This window comes from Plectropomus leopardus, chromosome 6 (genome assembly GCF_026936395.1).
Source record: "Plectropomus leopardus strain MGB_pleo_1.0 chromosome 6, ASM2693639v1, whole genome shotgun sequence".
NCBI classification, from domain to species: Eukaryota; Metazoa; Chordata; class Actinopteri; order Perciformes; family Serranidae; genus Plectropomus; species Plectropomus leopardus.
The window spans coordinates 30,510,050-30,525,549 of NC_142181.1; the positions used below are offsets into that span (position 1 = coordinate 30,510,050).

At 42.0% G+C, this 15,500-nt stretch overlaps 1 protein-coding gene across 7 annotated transcripts in view; it reads left to right on the forward strand.

The window, feature by feature from the left end:
- The first annotated feature begins 1,367 nt into the window (after positions 1-1,367).
- nectin1b (nectin cell adhesion molecule 1b) overlaps positions 1,368-15,500 on the forward strand; it is a 217,034-nt gene continuing 202,901 nt past the window's right edge. Inside the window, exon 1 of one of the 7 annotated variants that reach the window (XM_088079198.1) lies at positions 1,368-2,266. In XM_088079198.1, coding sequence (XP_087935324.1) covers positions 2,215-2,266 — 52 coding nt within the window. In that variant the 5' untranslated portion in view covers positions 1,368-2,214. The remainder of the gene's footprint in view (positions 2,267-15,500) is intronic. The other 6 variants (XM_088079201.1, XM_088079197.1, XM_088079200.1 and 3 more) reach the window with 6 other exon arrangements.

The following is a 15,500-nucleotide window of genomic DNA, read 5'->3' on the forward strand; positions in this document are numbered from 1 at the left end:
AATATGGTTGTTTATGGTCAAGGAAGGGTCATGCATTTTCCTGCACAGTCACTCATACCGCTTCTCCACCACATTAGCTCTGGTTCTTGAACCAGTTCCGTTCAGGATTCTTGGATGAGGGATGCACATCAACGCTTTGCACAGTGCACAACAGAAGTAAACAGTATAGCAAGACGGAGGATCTGAGTGATAAATATTGAGCTGTTATAGTTATAAATATTTGTTTTTGTCAATAAAAACAAGCATGGACCAACTATTTCTGATAAGAAGATGTAGAGGACTATTATGTGCAAAACTGTAATGTGCTCTCTTCCCAATTTGTGGAATATGACACCTGCTAATGCTGTCACAGTTCACACTTCAGAACAAGGAAAACCTGTAATTTTACTGGTTCCAGCTTTTTGGCTTCAGAACCAATTTACTTTGGGTCAGAATGCTCCAAATGTTTCAACATTAGGTGTGCAAACTGGAATGAAACTTGCTCTTTTTTGGTGGAAAAGGGGAATCAGAGCGACTCAAGGAAAAGTAACTGTAGCGTCAAGATTAAAAAACAAACAAACACAAAAAAAAAGAACAGAAATGAAGCAACCCCCCCAGCCACCCCCTTCCTTTAATAAATAAAGAACAATCCCTTAATGCAGTTGTTTTATTTTTGGGTTCCTGGACTCATGGTTGTGGTTGCACTTTGTCACTCAGGGAGGTGCAAAGAAAAATTATACATGTATATACAGGCTATATAATATGATCTGCCTATTTGTGTTTGTTTTGGGGGGGTACCAGTGTCAAAATGTGCAATGCTGCTCCTCGGGTCATTAGAGCGATGAGATTAATTTAATTCCGTCATTACTTTATTTTATTCTATTCTATTTTGAGCATTTTTGTTGGGGGCGGGGCGAAAACAATTCAAATATATAAATTATTTGTCCTTCATTTTGCTGACTGCTTCTTCGGTCAGTAACTGTTCAAATGAGGCTTAGGCAGCTTCTTCAAAATACTGGTTTTGAGTATAACCATTTCTTTAAGTTACCGCGATGTCAGTTTTGGTTTTGAGTCTCAGTTCCCCTCACTCTCAAAGGTTTCGGTGGCTCCGTGGGGCCCTGTGAGGTGTATTAGTCTCAACATATGACTGGTATTTCACAATGCAATATCTCACTTCAGCATGACTGTACATGCCATTATTGTCCTCGTCCCACACCCACACCCTGCCTCTCTGACGGATCTATCTCAATCCTCCAAAAATTGTTTTTCCTTTGCGCGCTATCTTATCGCCATCTGCTCCAAACGAGTCATTTCAAAGACCCTTGACGTGCTAGAAAAGTTTGAGAGTCACTTCTTTGGGGCTTCCAGGCTGCTGTAGTTTTTTTGTTTCGAGGCGATGCCTTTGCTTTTTGCAGGACAATCCAGGCTCCTCCCTTTGCCAAACGTCACTCGATCCCGATCTCTCCCAAAGCGTCAGCGATAGTCAGCAGCACACTGTGGTGGCAGATCAGCGGGGCGGTGCGCACAGCGGGATACAGCTTCACTGAATTTCATCCACAAAAAAGAGGAAAGGGGGACGCATTTCACCATTTTCTAGAGTTAAAACAACTTCACCTGCGTGCCGTGCTGGTCTCCGGCCGCTCGTGGCTGCAGACAGGGAGAACCGGGAACTTATACGGAACTAAAAACCGGGACGGTGCCAGCAACATATCTGTTAGGTGCTGTGTCAATATTTCGGCGACATTTCCCCGGCGGAACTCTCCAAGTGTTGGAAACTTCCCAACGCATCATCGATCGAGGACCTCCCGCCCACTTTACCTCTGCTCCACAATCCTGGAAGAAGGAGGGAGAGAGTTTTTCGGCCGCTGCGGTGGATGGAGCAACAAAAGGCTGAATGGTTCAACTAGAAGCTCTGAGAACTCTCCTCTCCTCGCCTCAGATCAGCTGAAACGGCACATCTGCAGTCGCTTGGATCTCATTTTTTTTTGGGGGGGGGATCCGGTCAAACTCTCCGCCGTCCAAAGAATCGCCCGCGGACGTGAAATTGATGCTTTGGCACGGAGAAGCGCAACCTCTAGTTTTGCCAAAGTCTCCCACTGCTCAGTGAGGGAGGTAGACTAGTTCTGGCCGAAGTGGGATTTGCAGAAGTTGCATGCTTGGTCTTTGTCGTCGTGAGTGAGCCTCCTGATCATCCACTCTCAGGTTATCAGACGAGATCCGGATAGTTGAGGTGCCATGGCGATGTGCGTGGGGATATGGATACTCCTGCTAGCGCTGCACGTCCGAGGTAAGACCAATCATAGGGGACACATGTGCCTTATTTAACATCACACCCCCATTTTACTGCTTCTCAGTGTGTGTTTGTGTGTGCTGCGTGATGTTTTGCAAGACTTGATTAATGCATGAATGGGTGGATCGATTTGATGCTTTGTGTTTTGCAACAAGATGTGCAAATGAGTGAGAGAAAACTGTAAAGTGTTTTCAGTCTTAGATTCAAGCCCCCTCTCTGCAAACGGCTGCAGAATACTTATTTGGTTGCAAAGTAATGAAGTTACCCGAGCAGCAGGCAGATGGCGATATGTGCGAACCGTGCAGGGCCAGCAGTCTGCTAAGTTTTCCAATATCTCATTGTAATGGCAACTCGGAGCCTCAGAGTGCTCCTGCATGATAATTGAAACCTGTGGCCTGTTCTGCTCAGCTCCTGTGTGTAGATATTGTAAAAATGATGAGAATTTAAGCACTCATGATGTCCAAAGCCTTCATTTTAAGGTGCGTAGTAAATCCAGAGGCCTTTTCTGCTTTTCATCTTCAGTCATTTCTGAGGAAGAGTGACTAAGGATGACATTCGGCTCTGGTTTGAGACACTGTCCTGAATACATAATAGACGATAGACTGAGAGAGATGGGGTGTGTTTTGGGTGGAGGATGAGCTGTTGAGGGAAACACTGGTGGTTCATAAATGGGGTGATAATTTGACATTGATCATCCTGGCATTAAAGCTTCCTCAAGTGGGCCTAATTATTTAAATACATGCTTAATAAGTGTGTTTGACTCTTATCGGAAGCAGCATCATCACTCTGGTTATATTGACAAGCTTCTAATTGGGGAACAAAACAAGCCAGCAGCAAACCGTCATGTATAAAGGCTACGCCTGTGTGTGTGTGTGTGTGTGTGTGAGATCCATTATCCAGAATGGGTTTTAAGCTGAAAGTTTACTGGTTTGTTTACATCTCAGAAAAGTAGATTCTGTCTGGCGCCCTATTTTAAGGAAGGAATGGACGAGGGTCAAGTCTGGTCAAGGACTGTCAGATGATGTTTTGAATGATATCCTCGTTTCCTCGGACACACTACAGCTTGTGCACTCTAACCTTGGTGGTCCTTTTCCAGGCGAATATTTTATGTCACGTCTGGGATGTTTTTTTCACCCACTTAGTTTGATCTCGAGAACAACCGGGATGTTGACCTTGTTCGCGGCGAGGGCTCTTTGTGGCGTCATGTGTTTAAGACTGATTGAATACTTTGATCAAAAGCCCCTGTCTGATTTACATTGAGATGATCCCTTTGCTTGTGGAGAAGATCAGGATTAACTGGTTCCCTTGGGATTCACGGGGGGAAATCTTTTGAAGCTGTTCAATCAAGGGGAGTGGAAAAATGTCTCAAAAATTGCTCTTAAAGCGTCCTGGAAATGTCTTATTTGAGTAAAGCGGGAGGTGTTTTCTAAGCCTAATTAGACATCGTATGAATAACTTTCCTCTCTTTTTTTATTGCAGCAGTTAATTTAAAACCAAAGTGACTGCACAATTCATGCCCTCAGACATCACCGTGAAGGGAAGAGCTTGGAAAATGTCTAATTCCAGCAGTTGTTTGGAGCCATTTCTTTTGACATGCAAAAACAAGAATCTGGTCTTTCACCCCGAGGTTAAAGGGCGTCGCCATAAATGCCCACTGTCTTTTGAAGACTTAATTGATATAGAACATGTTCCAGGCTTTTCCCTCATTACTGAAGCACAAACAAGTGGGGAATGGCCTCTAACAAATGCATGTAGCAGCAAACCCTGTTGCAGTTATCCATCAGGGAAAGCCATTTGTGCTTGTCATGGTAATAACCATTTGTAGAAAACACAAGAGTGCCAAATTCATAAACAGAAAATATTCCGAGCTGCCCGCCAAATAGATTATCAAAGAAAAGGAACATTGAGAATAATGGATCTGTGAATAAAAACAGCAGCTCTGTTCCTGCTTTCTTATGTTAGCACTCAGTCTGATATTTAATTGAGTGTGGATTGAGTTTGCAACCAGGTGGTTGTTAATGGCTCGGCTCCATCCTCGGGTCCTGGTGCTGTTCGAGCCCATATAGATATCACTCTCAGCGGTGGGATAAAGAGATTTTCTGGCTCTCATTCCTCATCTTAGCTGGATTAAACATCAGGGAAATGAATGCAGAATGGTGGACGAGCATCAACTTTGAATGTAGCATTATTCAGGAAGGAAAATTGTGCAGTTGTGAATTCTAATCTTTGTAATGATTTGGCAGCATGCGGGCGGATCAATCTGCAGGAGACCCCTGTTGTTCACTCCTGTCAATCATATAATGGCATAGGAGTTTCACTTGATGTTAAAGTTTCCCACAGTTGCATTTTTTTGGTGTCACAGCCCTTAAACTGTGTTTATATGCTGTTTGAGTGTCACGCGGCACTTTCAAAAAGATGTGAACCGCGGCTGAATCTTGTTTTCCTTTTGACAGACAGCTCTATTGTCTGACTTTAAGGGTTAATTGCACAGCTAACTGCCTGATTTCTGTGCACAAGCTTGTCACTTACGCCTGACGCGCAGCAGCTCATTTTGACTCATGACAAGTGGTCACATGCTGTGCTGCTGGAGTGTGTATTTATTTTCCAGAGGAAGAATTTTGAAGTCTACCTTTGTGTGTAAAATGTCACGTACTTCAGTTGGATTGATTGATTGAACAGTCGGGGGGTCCGGGGACCATTGCAGGCATGTTCATAAAGTGCGTTGAAATAGATGTTTGATGTCGAGCATGGAAACAGGCAGGAGAATGTTTCCTCAGATGGGTCATGGAACAAATACTGCTGGAACATTGTAATTAGCACTTTGACTTTCCCTCTTTTGAAGAAAAACGGTAATTGCCAGTCGCTGGCATTTTATATTTCATTTGGATGACAGTTGTGATATAGTGAAATGGAGAGAGCCACTATGGGATTGTTGAGTCTTGATGGTTTGAATGTGAATGCAAATTGCTCTGATCCTCATTCCTTTGGGGAGTCTCCCTTTGGTCCCTGCTGAGGTGATGGATGGGAGAGAGAGCTCTGAGTCCTGGGAGACTAGCTTGAGGGGAGCTGACAGGAGATTAAGCCTCACTTTTGCCATAGAAACTAATGGAGGTACTTGGCCACTTAAACTTCATCTCTTTCAAGCATTTAGCTCATTGTAGTTCTGCTGTCAGCTCTTTAGCAAATCCTTCTCCAAACACTGCGTGAAATGTCTCTCTAAAGCATAGTTTCCCTTTTTGGTCCGCTACATTAATTTCAGTGAGTTCTCTTTTCTTTGGTATAATATTTGAATTAGCTAAGTTTTGTTCCATACACCACAACAGTTAATCTAAGACGCACACGCTCATTTTTTTTTTATAAGTTCACGATACACATTACCAACCCCTTGGTCTCTGCATAAAGGCTGCGTATCACTAAATAGGTTAATAAAACATGACAATAAGCACTGAACGTAAATAATGGAAAGGTTATGGCAAAATGGAGTGTTCTCTGCGTGGAGAAGACTGCACAAATAGTATTAACGTCTGAATGTATTAGGGCTGCAACTAACAGTTATTTTCATAATTGATTAACCTGCCCATTATTGTCTCAGTTAATCACTTTGTCAATAAAATGTCAGGAAAAAAACATGCCCTGTATCATTTTCAAGGTGACGTCTTCAAATGGTATACCTTATCTGACCAGCAGCCACAAAATAAAAACCTTTTCACTTTATTATGAGCCCAGTCATTAGCAGAAAAAATGCTGTTATTAACGTCTGCATGCCACATTTGTAGTTTTCATTTATATCATATCAGTTTCTAAAGTGATGTAGTTTTGACTACATGTTTATGGGGTGGAGAGGATGCAAAGCTGAGACGTAAAGAAATGTAGTAAAGTTTCAACATATCTTCTACTTCATGTAGAAATATTACATATCTGTTGTTTGCAGAAATGAACAATGTTGATGTGGGAATTAGTTACTAATAAATTTGTTTGTAAATAATTGTACCAGAGGGAAAAAAGTATCAAATTCTCACACTGAAGTAGCTTGACGCTAGTGAATGTTTGGATTTTTTGTTTAAAAAATTACTGAATTGATTATTCCATTATTAAAGTGGTCACCAGCTGTGGAATGAATGAGTGGTCATTTTCTCATTTTCCTTCTGAATAATGTGCAGAAAATCAGGTCGTCCAGAGTTTACCTTTCACACATGTAGCACACAACGGGAAATCGTCAGTGTCAGAAGTGTTCTCACCTGCTGGAAATACTCTGTTGGGTTTGGGTGAGGGCTAGCGCCTGGGTAGAGCGTGCTGGAGGCAGAACATGACCATAATTGACATGACATGATAACACTAAAACTATTTGATTATAAACAAAAAAGCCTCTTGCTGCTCCTTAAACTTGCCTGTTGATTTTGGCTTCAACTCTTAATGACAGAAATTCCTGAACCTCGTCATGTCTCCAGTTCGACATTTCTGTCTTTGGGAAGTGATCTCTCTTCTTTGCCCTTGGGTGTTTGTTTTTTTCAGTTTTCTTTCATGAGACGCATGCATAGAAACATAATCAACATGCCAACATGGGCAATTAGCTGCTCCAGTGTTCACACATGGGCTCAATGACACATGCACAGGCATCATAAGAGGGAGCTGGCAAGATAAAGTCATTTCAGAGTCCGATCCAACACATTCAAACATTTGGGTTCTCACATACCGCTTATTTGAGTGATGTCTAAATAATGTGAGGTTTGCAGTTCATGTGTGAAAGGGGCTTTAAATCAAGTCCACCTCACTGATTGTTTGGAGTCTGTAGTTTACTTGCAGGATTTTAGTCATGATAAGGAATAAATACGTGAGTCAAGGCCCAGAATGAGGCTCTTACAGCTGCATGTCTCTGTGATGATGAAATGTTTGGATCACTGGATGAAGCTATTTTGGGGAATATAAAGGGATAGTCAAATATCACAAGTAATGTTTGTCCCAGACACCGGCTGTCTAAGGTTACCAGACAGCTTGTTTTATCAGAACTTGCAGTTCGGTATCATATGCTGTGTTTTTCTTTGGGTTGTTATTTTGGTGTACAGTGTCTGTTAGGCATCCTCTGCAGCTCCTGTGCTTTCTTCACACCAGACAGTCACCGTGTTGGATCGGGATGGAAAACACGTTTATCAGGAAGCTGCAGCTGCAATTTTCTGCTTTAAATCCTTGAAATTTGTCTCTGTTTCAACTCAAATCGCAGAATCAGCAAAGTAAGGAAAAAGGAAATCAATAAAAGGGATCAAATCTCGCCCTGAGCTTTTCTGATTTGGCATTAATCTGTCGAGTCGTTTTCTTTGTATTTAGCCGATCCTTGTCAAGGGATTAAATGGTTAAATTCCTGTTCTACTCTTGAGAATGAGAATGGCATAGACTGACTACACTTGTTCCATATTTTCTTTGCAGTTTGTCAGATTGCTGTTCCAGCATTGGAGGATAGGCTTATTATGGTTCCTGTGTTGATGTAAATCTTCTCTGAAGAAAAAGTAAATAACCTCCCATGTTGGATGGATTCTGACAGTCTGCACTTTTTATGTGCCTGCGACTTGGCTCACCAATAGCTTGCAGAGTTTCTTTTCGGTTTCTCCCTTCGAGCTCAGTTACTAAAGTTACTACCTGTAATCAGTCCTTCCAGTTAAAGGCAAATTTATTTCTTCACAGGAACTGCATCCATTGCTGTGTTTTTCCAAGCCGCTGTGCAATGGGAGCACTGCCTTTTTACTGCATCATTTAATTTTTTTATGCAGTCGTCTTGTATTTTCTGCTTCACCGATTAAAAAACAACAAATCATAAGGGAATGCCATGCTCTGCTCATTGTGTCCGGGTTTACAACTAGGGCATTTAGTCACAGGCTGATCTGGGATTTAGAGAGTGGATAATTCCTGGTCTTCCCATTAAGGCCTTGTGCCTTTAAAATAAAGCAGATCTGATCAGCCCCCGTGTAACTGACTCAATAAGTCAATTTACAACAGGCAGCTGGGCTGCTGTACCTTCATTAAGGAGCAGAGAAGTCCTGGTAACCAGTAAGTGAACAGCCTGCTGAGTTGGGGAATGATGGAGAAAATGGAAAAAATAACACAGAAAGAGACCACCAGTGCTATAAAAAAAAAAACAAAACATTAACCCTAGTCACAGAAAAATGCGTTGTATTTTCTGATTGGCTTGATTATCTTCCATTGGCTGTGTGCTCGTCTTCATTTACACTTGTGTTTTTTCACTCGCAGCTCTTCTTTGAATCAGTTGAGGTGGACTGGGATTCGTTTTTAAACTTGATAGACTAGTTGTTGCTGTTGCCATGTTTTCTGCTGTTTGACTCAGTTGAATTTTGTGCTGACTTGTGCAGTCTGTTGACAGGAGCTGGCCTGCAGCTCTGCCTCTTACTGTCCTGGGTCAGACTGATGTATCAGCTGGCTGATGTATTGAGCCAATAAAGGCCTTAAATTAGGTATTTAATTGAAGTTTCTCCCTGACAACGGTGTCGATCTGATGTTGTTCTTTGCCACGGTTTTACAGTTCCACTGTTAAAATCAAATATTTTAAGGTTAAGTGTGAAAGATCTCAATTGTAGATTGCCATCAGCTAAAAATTATATTAAATAGATTTCCTTCAGTGTTCATTGTTCAGGAGGTTTTTTACCTGGAGGTGAATTATCAGGGGTCTCCTCCTCTCCAAAACAAACAGACACAATGAAACATGGAGGTGCAATGTGGTGATCTACGTGCATGAGGACCAGCTTCCTATGTGCCATCAATGGATGGCGTGATTGCCTCAGTGAAACAGGTGCCTCTTTCTGCGAGGTCAGCTTCCCGGCGCATAGACGCACTGTCGGATGCTGTGCATGGAGTCATTATCAGTGATCTGAGTCAGGCCGAATACTTTTCTCTGGCCATTGATGAGAGCACCGACAACACAGATGTAAGCCAGATGTGTGTCTATGTGCGATATTTTGATGGAAAGGAGTTCAGGGAGGAGTTGCTGTCTCTAATTCCACTAGAGGGGAACGCCACTGGGGAAGTTATATTTACCATATATATATATATATATATATATATATATATATATATATATATATATGTGTGTGTGTGTGTGTGTGTGTGTGTGTGTATATATATATATAAATATATATATATGTATAATATTTTTTTATCATTGTCATCTGGTGGGCCAGATATTATTGGCGGTGGGCCAAATTTGGCCCGCGGGCCGCCAGTTGCCGACCACTGCCCTAAATCCTACACACTAGTCTTTTAATTGTTAAATAATTTAAACTATAATACATATTTCACAGTCAATAATGCCTTGTTTGAATTACCTTCTTCCCTAAGTATTTGAAAGAGCCATTTTCTTCTCAGTTTCATTTCATTTCTTGTGCTTTTGACATTAAACTACTGAATAAGTGGCTTACCCAGCCTGCACAAGCAAATTTTGCAGAAAATTCCAACCATTTTTCTGAATTTGTGACCTCAAGAAGGTCAGCTTTATAAGACACTGAATATTTACACAAACTGCCTCCAACTTCTGGCTGCAAACATCTGTACCGCCTTCAAAAACCATATCTGTCAATCCCATTACAAGCCTTCCAGCTCACCCACTGCACATGCCATCCGCTGATAAATACCCTCCAGGGGTGAAGCTGAAATGGAATATTAGCTTGCAGAACACATCCCGAATGAAGATATCGAGCATTTCTGAAAATTTAACAGCGGTTTGAATCTTTTCGTTGCGGAAATGATCTGAATCAAAGCAACATGTAAAAATTCCATCATTGTTACAGAGCACCTGGGGTTTCACAAGGCTCTGAGCTGATCTCCTGCCAGAACTTTACAATTTTTCTTTTACTTTCTGCAAACTTGGGTTCACCCCCTCCTCAAAACCCCTCTCTATCTCTCTTCTCCCCTTTCCCTCTCTCCTGTCTCCTTGCTCTGCCTTTGAGGACGGTGCTTGCTGAGAGTCGGCTTGGTTAGTACTTGATACAAAAGGGGGTTTGTTTCATGAAATGTTTCCCTTTTTAATGAGTGATGGTGTTCGCTCATTTAATATTCCGCACTGATATCTCTCCGGGAGCTGTCTGTGCTTCAAAGCAACTGCATGGTTGTAAATGGGGGTGGGTGGGGGGCTGCATAGAAAACACAAACACAGGTTTATTTATTCTCCCTGACATATAGCTAAGCTTTCCGTGTGCTGCAGCTTGGTGCAAAGCTCCTTAGTGCCCTCGTCCTGTGCAGACAGACGAGCAAAGTATGACTGATAACGGGTCAGCTCCGTGTCTGTCATATATCTCTCATGTGTGCATCTTTCCCTGCTGTGATCGACTCTCAAGATCATTTCTCGATTCATATTGACTTCAATTGCCTATATGTTTCTGAGAATATTTCAGCTGGTATTCTTCGCTCCACCCTCACCACAGCTGACACAATAAACTTTCCCAGTGCTCGTCATTATACTGGGATTGAGGTCAACCTGCACGAGTGGTAAAAAATCTTCTTTTTGTAAGTGCACATGGTTCAACTTTGCAGTGCAGGAGATAAAGATAAACACAGAGACGGCCTGCAGTTTGGCATCGATCCTTCCGTTTTGTTAGTAGGGTCTGTTCCAAAGCAACTAATGTAGTCTGTTATTGATTCCCCAGTTTCAAGCCTGGCTGAATTTGACTTCAGTGTTGCATTGTTTTCAGAAACTCAGGTGTGCCAAATGGCCTCCTTCCTGCATTCCAAAAAAACTGTCATTGCATTGGATGTGGCTATCAGTAGATTGCATGTAAATATGTAAAAAAGATATGGGTGAGTGAGTAATGGAACCACTAGTCCTACCTCTGAACAGGGAAAGGGTTTGTGTTTATCCCTTTATCCCGAACTGTAACAGAATCTGTGTCAGCACTGCACCTACTTAAACTATCGACTTGTATGCATCAAAGCAAAGCTGTAGGGTATAGCTTTGTTGTACTTTACCTATATTTCCTCCTCTAAAGGCGCTACACAAGATGTCACAAAAAGAGTACTTCATATGCTGTAAGAGGAAAAAAAGAAGCTGAATATTCATTGGGCCCTATTTAGACGATCTTTTGTGCATGGCGCAAATGCGTTTGGGGCATGCCAAAGTCCAATTTGCCAGTTAAACGGTGGATAATCTGGGTGGCAGGTGCGGCGCACGGCGCAGAGGGGTTGTATTTAGACTCTGAATTAGTCATGGGTGTGTTTGGCCGGAACATGAATTAACCAATCCGTGCGTCAGCTCCCATTCCCAGGTGAGCCAGGAAATGGCGGATTGCGATCTAAATGACGGATTTGGCGATTGACAGATTTGAAGTGTTCTGCTGAAGACACTGATCTGCGTGCGCCCGAGTTGAAGGCGTGCTAGCAGATAGTTAACGGAAGCACCAGATATCCACCAAAAGCAGCAGAGGTGGAGCAGGTATGAGAGGATGTGGCGGTGCAGGTTCAATCATCTTTTGGAATCTCCAGAACGGCTTTAAAATGCAGAAAAGTGAAAAATGATGTGAGGAGGGGTAAACAAAGCTCGCAGCTCAGCATAAAAAGCAAGCGGAAACGGGAGGAGCTGATCTCTCACTGCACCTGTTGGTGCTGGCATATTTAAGTTAACTAACATCAGCACGCACAGGTCAGCCTCACGCCTTCCTGCGTCCTGTAAAGTGCCCTCATTTATGTCCAAGAGACATCCATGACATACATACATGCCACAATGAATGCTGGGACCTTGAGGGCTGTATTGTGAGGTTCCACCTGACTTATCTAAACACCCGAACCGTGCACTGCCTTGTGCAGAGCGTAAGATAAAGCCCATTATGTTCTTTACATCTGTTAGAGGACAGTTATATAAATTAAAAATGGACAAATGAACAAATAACATCATTAAGACATGTTTTTAAAAAATTACCTGTCTTAGAGATGTCTAAGCCACGAGATTTAGATTTGGAGATTTAGAAAGTAGCTGTGAATAGTTAGCTAACTTCAAGAAGAAGAACAACGCAAATTTCAGCAAATTGGAAAAACAATGAGGTCCAGGTAAAGATTGTGATTGCCATGTTATGCCATTGCTGTCGCCGCGTTACATATCACACTTACTTGAAGCCGACACTGTTGAGCTACATGTCACGCCCATCACTTCTCTTCTGATTGCGCCTTGTTGTGACAGCCTGTGGACTGGAGCAGACTGATGCCACCATTGTTTGGTGTTGTGTAAAAATGCAAAGGAGACATAAAGAAGGTACTTCATAGTGGCCCTTCAGTGCAGGGATACTCAACTAAACCATCCTGAGGATTTTAAGACAATTCTTGTATTTAAGGACATGTCTTTGATTTAAGGACATTACTGGGAAGTTTCTAAGATTTTAGGACATCAATGGTCTAATTAGACCTCTGTCTAGGTTGAGTGTCGCTGCTATATTGTCATCTCTGTGTAAAAAGGGCTAATGTTTTTCGGTTGATATTATTCCTGTTATAGCAGTTCATATCATCTAAAATTTGTTTAGTATTTCTCTGATATTGGTATTCTGTCCTCTGTATATTACAGTCTTTGGCAGCTGCTTTGTATCAACTTATCTTGATATTTCAGGAGAGAAAAGTCTCCTGGTCAAAATTGTTCTTTAAAGTATCACATTTCCAATGATCGTATTCAGTATATATTTCTGTTAGAGCGGCTAATGGCAAATAAAAAACATGGTGAGAAAAAGACTACAATTGCATCCAAAGTGAGGTTCAGCCTGGTTAAATTTAGGGAAGCCTTTGCGTGAGGTTATAGAAACATCCAGATCTGACTGCTAGTCTGCACTGACTTATTGTTATGTTACTTTTCACTATCTCCCCTGAAGGTAATCTTTTCTAATGGAGAACAGTTGCACATAAAAATGCCTGCCGTACCCCCAAAGTGCCTCTCCTCCTCCTGCTCACTTCCTCTTGACTCTTCCAGCTGAATAACTTTGCCAGGGGTTTCCACATGGGAGCCTCCACTCTGGCAGCACACGTCTTGCTTGGCTACAGGTTTGCAAGTGGAATTAACCAGTCAGGAATCTGGAGAGGGCTTTGATACCAGTGAAGGAATCACGCGGGGGCATTTTGTAGTTCGCAGCAATTGTCAGCTGTGGCATGAAGATGCCAAATGTCACTTTGGGCCAGAGAAACAGAAGGTTTGGGGGTCAAGGGTCCCCCACCCGTCTCCCGCCCACGTGCCAAACATATGAGTTATAACATTTATATGATGATAAGTTATGCAGATAGAAGTGGCCACAAGAACACCCACTCTCTGACCCAACACCCACGTTGCTCACAGACTGGCAGAGTGAGAGTGAGCAGTGGCGCTTCCTGCTTTTATTGATGCTAATGAGTTTTTCTCCCACTTTAACCATATGTTGTGTTCACAGTGGTCACGAGCATCATAAATATTTGTCTGAGAGGGGCTTGCAATTGTTCCATTGCACTGTGTAACTTTTTCGTAAGCATTATGAAACTGAAAATAGACGCTAAAGAGGAGCAAATGTTGCAATGAGAAACTTGATATAGCAATAATAAAGTGTGTGAATGTGGGGCATGGACAGATTGATAATTCAAGGAATTGTTTTCCAGCATTTGTGTCCTCCTGCAGAGGACATTATGGCACATTAGTTGCCTTCTGGTCACTGAAATCTGCAACTCTGCCCCTAAACATGCAGGACGAAAGCCTTTTACACCAGGAAGTGGATGATAAAATCTCTATACAATACTGGTCACATGACAGAAGTTGGCTCTCCAGAATACAAATGGTGCCAAAAAGTTACATGAAAGAAATCTTCAAAACTTATATTAGCTGTCAAAACAACACAAAGCCAGTTGACATTCTTGTATTTAAGAGGCTGTAACAGGCTGAGTTTTAAAGCTAGCTAGCTAGCTTTTCAGGAAGGGGGCGGAATAATGATCCAAAGTTAAGCTAAATTCTGGCAATGGAAAAACGGCATGACCGTTTCACAGGGGTCCCCTGACCTCAAGATATCTGAATTAAAATAGGTCTATGGGTACCCATGAGTCTCCTTTTTACAGGTGTACCGACTCTATGCTAGTCCCATGCAGTTTTTTTTTTATTGCATTTGATTCCTAATCAAGACAAACTAGTTAGAATTGCTTTATATTGTCAATATGGACTACAAAACGGTTTTCTAATGCAAAACTAATGGAATTAAAAAACTGATTCAATTAATCATGAGTTAAAACAATCATTCGACAGCACTGAATTATAGTTTAGATACATGAATTGATGAAATACACTTTAAACTTGACAGAGGCAGTTAAATACTGCAATAAAACCCTGAAAATGCCTCCCCCCTTCTGGCCTGCAGACCTCTAAGGATGCCAGGTTTGAAATTGTTCTGCAGAATGGGTTGAAGGATTGTACCTTTTCCTTCCTAAGTTGTGGAAGAAAATTTGCAAGGGAAAATAGGCCCCAAATGTAAAGAGGAAAAGGGGAAATGGGGATTTACATGTAGAGCCTGCGGGGGATGGGAGTGTGCAGAGGGTCGTGCTGTTCCTGAATGAGGCTACGTTCCAGGGATGATTCTAGTTTGCCTCGAAATAGTGTTCTTGGCTGAGGTTGTATCTGGGCACTTTGGTGGCTGCTCGCTAGAAGAAAAGACTTGTGCAAATAAAAGTTCATGCAATTTTTTCCAGCTCATTAGGCCTTTTTTCTTTCCATATGCGGGAAGCCAGTGGACCCCCCCTACATCAACTCATATTATGCATTAAAGCTATCTTCAAACAAATGCCTGTTGCATAAATGTAAGAATATTATGACACATAAAACAGTTAATTAAATTAAAAGCCCCATGATGTGCTAAAGATCATATTGTCTGCTAAATTAGTTTAATTAAAGCCTTTCTTAATTTGAGTAATGAGCGATTCAGAAGCTCAACCGGATCTTTGAGAACAAGTGGGTTCAAGTTGAGATTAAATTGAAGTTCCGTGTTTCATTAGACCGCTCTATATGCTATGAAAGTATTCATGGGATGAAACTGATTGTATTTGCCCCACATCGCCCAGGGTGTGTTTCATCCCTGCGGTTTGGGAAATTTCATTGCAAAATAACAACTACTTCCTGTCGGAGTGTGTGGCGCTCCAGTGGAAGTAATCCAAATAACAGGCGGCTGATTCTGTGTTTCGTTGTGTGGGATTTATAGGGTTAATCCTATTGATTGGGTTGTAGGATTTGCCTGTGTAATTCTGGTGGAAGTTT